Below are 10,347 nucleotides of genomic sequence, written 5' to 3'. Positions count from 1 at the left end.
AATGTCGCCATGGTATGTACAGTCGTCTGAATGTCAGCACGGTATGAACAGTCTGAATGTCACCATGGTATGTACAGTCTGAATGTCATCACGGTATGTACAGTCTGAATGTCACCACGGTATCTACAGTCTGAATGTCACCACGGTATGTACAGTCTGAATGTCACCATGGTATGTACAGTCTAAATGTCACCACGGTATGTACAGTCTGAATGTCACCATGGTATGAACCGTCTGAATGTCGCCATGGTATGTACATTCGTCTGAATGTCAGCACGGTATGAACAGTCTGAATGTCACCACGGTATCTACAGTCTGAATGTCACCACGGTATGTACAGTCTGAATGTCATCACGGTATGTACAGTCTGAATGTCACCACGGTATATACAGTCTGAATGTCACCACGTTATGTACAGTCTGAATGTCACCATGGTATGTACAGTTTGAATATCACCACGTTATGCACAGTCTGAACGTCACCACGGTATGTGCAGTCTGAATGTCACCACGGTATGTGCAGTCTGAATGTAACCACGGTATGTACAGTCTGAATGTCACCATGGATATTACAGGCTGAATGTCACTACGGTAAGTACAGTCTGAATGTCACCATAATATATACAGTCTGAATGTTACAACGGTATGTACAGTCTGAATGTCACTACGGTATGTACAGTCTGAATGTCACCATGGTATGTACAGTCTGAATGTCACCACTGTATGTACAGTCTGAATGTCACCACGGTATGTAAAGTCTGAATCTCACCACGGTATGAACAGTCTGATTGTCACCACGGTATATACAGTCTGAATGTCACCACGATATGTACAGCCGGAATGTCACCATGGTATGTACAGTCTGAATGTCACCATGGTATGAACAGTCTGAATGTCACCACGGTATGTACCGACGGAATGTCACCACGGTATGTACAGTCTGAATGTCACCATGGTATGTACAGTCTGAATGTCACAACGGTATGTATAGTCTGAATGTCAAAACGGTATTACAGTCTGATTTTCACCATGGTATGTACAGTCTTAATGTCACCACGGTATGTACAGTCTGAATGTCACCACGGTATGTACAGTCTGAATGTCAACACGGTATGTACTGACTGTACAGTCGGAATGTCACCACGGTATGTACAGTCTGAATGTCACTATGGTATGTACAGTATGAAAGTCACCGTGGTCTGTACAGTATGAATTTAACCACGGTATGTACAATCTGAATGTCACCATGGTATGTACAGTCTGAAGGTAACCACGGTATGTACAGTATGAATGTCACCACGGTATGTACAGTCTGAATGTCACCTTGGTATGTTACTGTTTTTTCCAGGCCATTTTAGCGTGGCGAAAAGCCACGCCGCCCTCACGGATAGCCACTCTGCCCTTTTCAAAGGCAAATTTCGCCACGCGCCCTTATCGATAACATCTTTATTGTCTTATGATCTAATTTGGTCCGCAAAATCAGCGTCCTTGATTGTCTGTGACGCTCCGACTGTGCTTGATTTACTCGAGAGACGTCAACGTCTAATCGACTATATTAATTGAGCAGATTTAATCTATTACAGTGCTCGATTTAAAGGTAGGTCTTACTGACTGCTCCAAAGCTGTAAATTAGTCATGCGTGAGTAACCCCGTGTCAGTATCAATTGATAATGCCAGAGGCTATGTTATACCAAGCGCACTTTTCGGTCGGCAATGTGTACTCCTCCACGATAAAATCGTTACTTCGGAGACTTTTGATGAAAAACTCGATGTTATTCTCGTGGCAATTGTGCATTCCATGCATTTTTCAGTTATATCAAAACATATATTTTTACGCATAATTACATTTAAAAACACAAACAAATTTGTTCTTTATCGTTTTCGTCTTTAAGATAATTAGATCTAATTAGTGAAGTAATTACTGAGACGTATACTAATTTAACAAAATGCGAATCGCGTATACGATTTAACTTTGCTATGCGCACCTGTCGCTTACATCATTTGACATTTTAGCAACATGGCGGACAATACAGAATTAAATTGTGACTCGGCAAAAATGGCAAATAACGTCGTAAACGATCGAATTAACGATGGAGGTTATACATTAAGAAAAAATTAATGAAATGTCTGTGATAATCAACGATGCATAAAAAAGATAGTAACAACATTATTTATTTAATTGTAATCTACTCCGTGGATGTATGTCACGGAAACGAGTGTTTGCATATTGTTAGCGATCAATTTACTCGCAATGTTATTTTAAACATCTGGCAAGGCAAGATTATTGTTAGAAAATGGGATAAAACAAACAGGGTTTCATTTATATGTTAGTGGATCTGGGTATAATCAGATTCATATGCATATATTGCTTTATTATGTTTGTCGTGCTGTACAGTTTATTGAAACAGCATGGAACTTAAATGTAAATTGCAAGGTAAATATATTAATATAAATCATAGTAAGTTTAATACATCAATTACCATTAAATGTGCGTGTTTATATGTTATTTTTTCCACAACTGCGTCTGATGCGATTACAGGTTTCCCCGTAATTCAGGTATTCAGGGAACGTTTTTGCCCTTTTTTGCCTAAACTGCGCACTAAAATGCCCTTTTTGAAAGTAATGCGCCATGCCCCTTTGCCCTCCTGGGAAAAACACTAGTATGTACAGTCTGAATGTCACCACGGTATGTACAGTCTGAATGTCACCACGGTATGTACAGTCTAAATGTCACCACAGTATGTACTGACTGAATGTCACCACGGTATGTACTGTCATACCAGGCTGAATCTCTCCTGATGTTTAATGAATGGATTTCTGCAATGTATAGACCCACTTCATCTCATCAGAGACCAATTCATACCACATCATACACTGACTGAAACTCAATACGGGAGGTACCAATATAATCTCAACACGGGATGTAAAAACTGAATCTACCTACTGTATATAAATAAATAACATTTAAATTAATACAAAAGCCAAAAATAAACGTTTATGTCGTTGAGAATAAATATCACAAAGACATAAACTTGACTGAATCTCATCACGGTATTTAACAACTTATATTATCATGGTATGAACAGACTGAATCTGACCACGGTATTAATTGACGGAATCTCAACCCGATATGAACAGATTGTCATCACGGCTTTATGAGACTGAATCCAGGAACGCGGTGCACATAATAACATTAAAACCGATACGTTGAGATTATGTCTTGATTAAAACACTACTTTAATGTATTCATATACATTTATCTCAACCTTGGTACGTGCAATCGTTTTTGCGAAACGAGGGTTTCTCTTAAAATAGCATGTTAAGTATGAGCTCTCAAAGCCAATTTTAAAACATGTCCCCGATATTTTCCGGGCCACCTTGCACACGAATCGTTCATTAATGTCGTTCTTAACGTGATTGTATATACCAATGAAAGTTTTTCGTTTAAATGCTATTCATATGGACATTGCATATTGACTTTCGTATAACACTTTAAGTCTTAAAGCACAACGGTCTGAATTGAATTATAAAAATTGTACCGTCCGTGTAATTTATTTAATATAAACCATATGCAATCAGCAATTAAAACGGTTCGGATGAATATTAATATTTGTGAATATTGTGTCTATTGTTTCTGTTGGTTGGGTAAACAGGGAAAATTATGTGCGTGCAGAAAGCGATCATCTCTGTGAAGGATCTTTGGATACTCGTTTATACAATTAAATATCGACGGTTACCAAACATCATTTAAGGTTGTAAAACAACATCCGAGTAGTTTTCTAAAATAAAACAACAGCCTCACATGTCATAGTTAAAGTATCGTTCAAATGGATGCATATGTGTATATTAATTCATTTTGATCAAGTGTAGGCAGTGTTTTATTTCAAAGTCAGTTTCTGTGATCTATGCAGCATTTATAAACGCATATATATTTATATCGTTTGCAAATTAGTGTGTTGTTAATTAATATTAATTATTTTTTGCCATGGTTATAATTGTGCACTCTTCGGAATATGATGGTAATAAAACATACTATTTTATATTTATTTGCAGTGTACAAGTGCGCAATAAGTCCCGATGGATCACGGCTGTATGTAACCAATTATGCGTACGATAAGCTCCTAACCCTGTCTATGGATGGGACTGTCCTGTCATCTTTGGACGATCCCGCACTTCGTGGGCCTAAAGGTATACACGTGTCAGAGACAGGACTGCTGCTGATATGTGGCTATATATCAAAAAACGTAGTCCAGATGGATGATGATGGGGGAGTGGTGACGCTGACTTCCAAGGAGGATTGTCTGGATGGACCAGAGTCTGTATACTACAGTGCGATTACTGGCAGGCTGATTGTTGGAAATCAGAATGGGAATATATTGGTTGCCAAAATAAAATGTTAAAATAGTGGTAATTTATGCATATTAACAAGCTATTAAGCATCATTAAAAAGCTGAGAACGCATGTTGCTGGTAAAGAGTATAATTAATTTTGCTTCTGAGTCAAAGGTAAACTCGGCAAACTAACGGTTTGTTAGTTGTTAAAATTCTGTTTGTGGGGCAATGGCAATGTATGATGATGTGGATGCCTGTTAACAGCTTTTTTTGAGAGATCAAAACATTTTAGTGTGCGAGAATGTTAATTATCAATGCACCCGTTCCTATGTACCGCATATTTGACTATGCAATATTTAAGAGATGTTTAAATAAAGTAAAATGTCTATAAACTCTGTAGAATAAAACACAATATTTGAAATATAAGTATGATATTTGAAATAAAGATAATAAAACTAGTACATATGTAGGTTAGGGTTGAAATCGGATAAAAAGAAATGCTCAGAAAACATTCACTGCGTCGAATGGTATAGCTATTATGCAGATATTTGTATTCGATACCTATCTGGGCACGTATTCACGAGACTTGAAGATATAATTTCAGGCATTCCTTAATTAAATAAAATTTCCTGAATTCCTAGCAATTTTTTATAGCATAACATGTTTTAAACAACTAAATGTTTCTAATGTAATTACTTTTATATAAAAAAGAAAACTATTTTGCGATTTGCTCTTGTGTGTACATATTATTGTAAGAGTTCTCTTGAGACCTTTGGGAATACCAGTCCTTGTATCCTAAGTATCTCGCCTATATTGCATTGTCTTTATTTTTAAAAACAGACAACAATGAGAACGATTAAACGAATTCAATTGTTGTTTTGTTAATAGAAGCATGATGATGGGAACATGTGGTAAAATTGTTATTTTTCAAAAAATGGTATATATATATATACAGGTACATATTATACTACTTTATGTATTTATTGTTATACTATGTAATAATTGTAATCCTATTCATGTACAAGTTTATTGAATATGTAGCATTCAGAATAGTAACAGATGCATGGCACAAATTCAACCCGTTAGCGTGCGGCTGTGCTATCTGTGATACGTTGGACAGAATCACGTGAATGAATGAATTTACAGAGAATATTATGCATACCTGCATCCGACCTATTAAGAAACATAAATTAATTTAATTTATAGTCTTTAAAATAAAGACTTAACATTGATTTATGATATTGACACGTTACTTTGCTTCATATTGTGTTAAACGAACCGCATGTTATAGTTTCACAAAGTCATGCTCTTACTTTTATTTTATGGACTAATAACTTTAGAAGAATAAGAAATATTATAAAATCTCTAAATGAGGTAAGACACGCCTTTTTGCGGTCACATATTGACAAATCATAAATGAAACCGTAGAAAAAAATTCACAATTGTTACGATTTGGTATATTTTATCATATTCAAAACTTAATGCTACATTGTGTTGATTGCTGTATTGTTGTGTGCGTGCATATTAGTTTGGTAAAAAATAATAAAACTAAAAATCACGAATGTCTCGCATTGTTATGATCATAAACTTAAATACATTTCACGGTACCGCTTTAGGTTGCTATTGCAGATGTTCTTGGAATGTAGCCGCTATTTAAGGACCACGATTTGACAATGCCTAATATAGGACAATTCATACTGCACTTTACATATAAACATGAGTAAAGCTTTAATCGTCGTATATGTAAATTATTGAACCACAGTTGAAAATAATAGTGGTGAGAGCAGATTTTTCAAAATTATATTGATCGCCGTGACCTAGTGGAAAAGGCGTCCGCCTAGGGAACGGAAGGTCGAAGGTTCGAGCCCCATGGTGAGCGTTTGTCGAAGGATGGATGTTTGTCATGGGACTTGTTTCGATATGGCCGGCTCGTGAGCCGCGAGCGTTAAACATGAATGGTTACCGACTTCTATCCGCCTGGCGCCTGGCATAGTGACAGGAGTTGGGAGGTACATGGTATACACGCAAAGGTGTCTCATAAGTCAAATTGGCTGGCCCTTTCAATAGGGGTGACACTATAATAAAAAAGACCTTTACCTTTTTTGAAGCATTTGACAAAACTCGACCTACCTTACATGAATGAAGAAATACTGTTATCAATGGTTACCTTTCAATCCTTTGCACAGTATACTGTGTATGCATATTAAAAATTATACGAGTGTTTATAGTAAATAAATAAAAAAGTTAGATGAAACACATAATGCTAAATTCTCGCTAAAAATATACAGTTTTAAACAAATATGTATTTGCTATTCAGGAAACGAACTAGAGATATGTCACGTTTGAAATTTTATTTTAATCGATCTGTATTGAGTTGCATAAAAATTTATTTCGGCAAGATTTCAATCAAATACTAACACTGTGAATGAACAAACACTGTCACGTGACCCCAAAAGTCAACGTCAGTAGGCGTTTTACGAAGGAAAACAGCCGCACCAGGTAGGTTTTTTGTCAATATCTTCGCTGATCGTCCTCTGGCTTTCATACGACCTAGGGCGGGCAATAAGGCATGCATAAAGCTTGCGATCGGTATATCACGCGTTGTGTGTGTTGCTTTGGTTTTCGAGAACACTTTGGCGCAAATTTTCATTTAAGAAGCAAACGTCAGTAGTAAAACATACAAAAAGTCGGTGTTTACACAAATAAACGATCACAGAACTATCTATGCGTTACCGGACGAACATATATTACATATTTCTTCGCGTTAACAAACGAAAATATGTATCGGATAATAAATATACGTTTAAAGAGAAGAAACAAATATGGCAAACGTCAGTAGTACATTTAAGAATGGCAAACGTCAGTAGCCAAAAAATGCAAACGGCAGTAGCCGAATATATGCAGGCGGTCCTTCAACCTTTTAGGCACACCCATAACTATGTTTACTTATATAATGCCATTTATTTTAACAAGTATTATATTCCTGTTCAAAACAGTAAGATTTATAAGCTTGGAAGTATTTATTACCATGCATACACAAGAACTGCAACTGTGCTGTATAAATAAATACGTACGAATAGTTAACAAGTTCCTTTGAAATTGCACGTTTATGAACGAATATGGTAAATGATATGGTGCGAGCGCGACACACGTGTGTGTGTTGTTCATGTTAATTTCCCAACAGTCATTGTCAGCTGTTATAAATAAAACATTGATGCCATAAAATGATTACATTACATTTTATTTGCGACTTTTTGAAGTTTAAAATCTTATTATTCGTTTCGAATTTATAATTGTAACAAGAAATAATTACCCCGTAAAAATTATATTCTTAAACGCTATCCAATGTCTATATCTTCGAATACTGTGTTTACATTATACATTAGCTGTGTAAAGTTTACTTACATAACATAAACTGGACGATATCAGGGAATTGTACCAAATGAACGTTTTTGTTTTAACTGTATAAACCAAGTGGAAGACGAATATCATGTTCTTATGTCATGTAATCTCTATGAAGATATTAGAGAAAAGTTGTCCACAAAGATATTTGAAATAAATCCGGATTTTTCTGAGTATAGTGATGATAACAAATTCTGTTACATATTATCTAATGACGAAATCGTTAAATACAGTGCCAAAGCTTGTCATGATATACTAGTCACCAGACAAAATACCTTGTATAGATAGATAATATTTTGTAGATATGCGATGCTTACTGTACTAGTGTGTTTTTGTTTTATGTCACATTTTAAACAAATGATTTTTATCATATCATGTTCTACAGTGTTTTTATCATCATTTATGTCATAACAGTTGTATATATATGTATATTTATAGGTGTGTCTCATAACTCATACTGAGTGGTTTTATACATGTCTTTAATTTTTACCATATTTTTATATGTGTATCTATAATAACATGTATGAAAGTGAGACGTTAATAAACCATCTGTCTGTCTGTCTGTCTGTCTGTCATAATGCATACCGCTAGTGTTTAATCGGTATATTTAACCTGTATTTCAGATATGTCACATGTGTGTCGTTTTTGTGGAGATGCCCTCAAAACCAAGTGGGGGTTAAAGCTGCACGAGGACAGGCATCTCGGCTTGTCAAAATATTCATGCTGTGATAAGCAATTTAGTAGAAAAGAGGGCCTCACCAGACACATGTGAGTATTTGTTAAGTAAACGACAAGAAGCATTAACTGACATTTTTAATAAGTATCGGAACATATTCATGTTCACTCTAATACATTCATAATGTCATTAACGGGACTCTGTCACTATAGTACCCCAACAACTCTGAAATGAAGAATATAATATTAGTAAATAATACATGATATAATAACGAGAATATTTCGTGTGAAATGTATCAAGTCATTTTAAGATGAAATAGTTAACACTATCATTCAGTTTGTTAGGTTATACTGTTTAATGTTCTGCATAACATTAACAGTTGCATAGAAATCGATAATTTGTTGTGTCTTCATTTTAGCCAGAATTCGTGAGCTTGATCCCCGCTTTGGGTTTAAATTACCATCTCGGCTAGAAGACGATCACTCCGCCCACTTAATTACGCGATATTGCGTTCAGAAAACAGACGAGCTAACACCAAAGTGACGTATATGCTCAGAGATAACGCGAAATTCTGCGTGATTGTAATAAACAGTTAATCCCTTATAACACTGGAATAATTGTTTTGTATAATTTATTGATTTGAAAATGCAAAAAAAGTTTTAAAAAATAATCTTACCTTTATATAATAGGTATTTCAGTAAGATAAACACGCTCTCAGACGTTATGGTGTTGATGAATTGCATCAGCTTACATCCTATAAAGACTATTTTTGTATGGATGTAAATAATCTGTATACACAATTCGTTTATTAGCGACAGCATTTTATTAAAATATGCAAATTATACGTACAGACATCTCAGAAGACTAGTAATTCACCATTTCGATGGTTTGTTATTCCGGTAAGGTTTTCAATGTAAGATACTGTTTTACGTTATTTACTTTTGCTTTAGATAATAAGGCAATAGGCAGAATTATGGCTGCAGTTGTCTTCTAATTAATGTAGATGTCAATCAACAAATGTGTGAGCACCGAATGGCTACATGTGAATAAACAAACCGCATACTAGTACCTTGAACTGTATTGAAATAAGACTTCAGTGTTTTCCCCTTTCGGGCGGCTGGGGACGCATGTTGTCCGTCGGGAACAAAACCTTTAAGTTGAGGCTAAACTGAAAGAAACAACAAACACCTAAGCACTTTTGACATACAGTAATCATCATTGACACCCTTTAAATGATACTGACATTATAAGAAAATATTCAAACAGTTAACATATTATAAGGCACAAATAATTAAGGTTACATTTGTTGATTTTTGTTTTTGAGGAAGTTATATATGTCGTGCATTGTCACGCCGGGTATGCGAATACTTCGTTTACGGTTGGCACTTCACTTACAGAGAACAACAAACGCCACGCGCGAGAGGTGAGTTCTTCAGCTTTTTTGTATTTATGTTCTGTTTATTTGGTTTTTAGACACAGAACATTGTTTGGGTGATTAATGGTATAGCACTTCGAATTGCGAAGAAAGAAATTCGCGGAAAAACGGTGAATTATTTAAAAAAAACGATAAAATTTCATCGATAATCAGCATGAATTGAATGATCAGTACATATTTAAACAAAATAAACATACTTGAAAAAAAAACAAGAACGTGCTTACTATTCGAAATAAAAGATCAATACATCCAGTAATGTTACAACATGTTACATTTTAGTTTACTAATGTATTTGAGAAAATTCAAATGTTTTAAGAGTCGCATGCACATTTTTCATCTGCACTTCGTTTACCGATCATCTAAAAAACAATGGCACTTCGTTTCCTGACATCTAGACACTTTTTTCCAGATATAACACACTCGTATTTTTTGAATCAAAAATGCAGAATTCGCTGTGGAATACTGTTAAAGTAAGCAGGCAATAAATAAAAATGTTTGTAATTA

The 10,347-nt window shown here is 35.2% G+C and overlaps 1 protein-coding gene and 1 long non-coding RNA gene across 3 annotated transcripts in view; one reads left to right on the top strand and one right to left on the bottom strand.

Annotated features, from left to right (window-relative positions):
* The window catches only part of LOC127872851 (E3 ubiquitin-protein ligase TRIM71-like), a 53,279-nt gene extending 48,188 nt beyond the window's left edge, over positions 1–5,091 (top strand). The window contains exon 4 of one of the 2 annotated variants that reach the window (XM_052416267.1): positions 4,505–5,091. Coding sequence is in view for 1 of the 2 variants with exons in the window: in XM_052416270.1 (XP_052272230.1) it covers positions 4,345–4,399 (55 nt within the window). In the remaining variant the exon portion in view is untranslated. Of the gene's footprint in view, positions 1–4,344; positions 4,405–4,504 lie in introns of those variants that run through there. The other variant, XM_052416270.1, reaches the window with a different exon arrangement.
* LOC127872857 (uncharacterized) overlaps positions 1–5,404 on the bottom strand; it is a 42,214-nt gene extending 36,810 nt beyond the window's left edge. The window contains exon 1 of the long non-coding RNA XR_008045817.1: positions 5,101–5,404. This is a non-coding gene — a long non-coding RNA (uncharacterized LOC127872857). The remainder of the gene's footprint in view (positions 1–5,100) is intronic.
* Positions 5,405–10,347: the final 4,943 nt, after the last annotated feature.

Source organism: Dreissena polymorpha, chromosome 3 (assembly GCF_020536995.1).
Source record: "Dreissena polymorpha isolate Duluth1 chromosome 3, UMN_Dpol_1.0, whole genome shotgun sequence".
NCBI classification, from domain to species: domain Eukaryota; kingdom Metazoa; phylum Mollusca; class Bivalvia; order Myida; family Dreissenidae; genus Dreissena; species Dreissena polymorpha.
The sequence above is the reverse complement of the archived record's forward strand: the minus strand, read 5'-3'. Positions and strand labels throughout refer to the sequence as shown.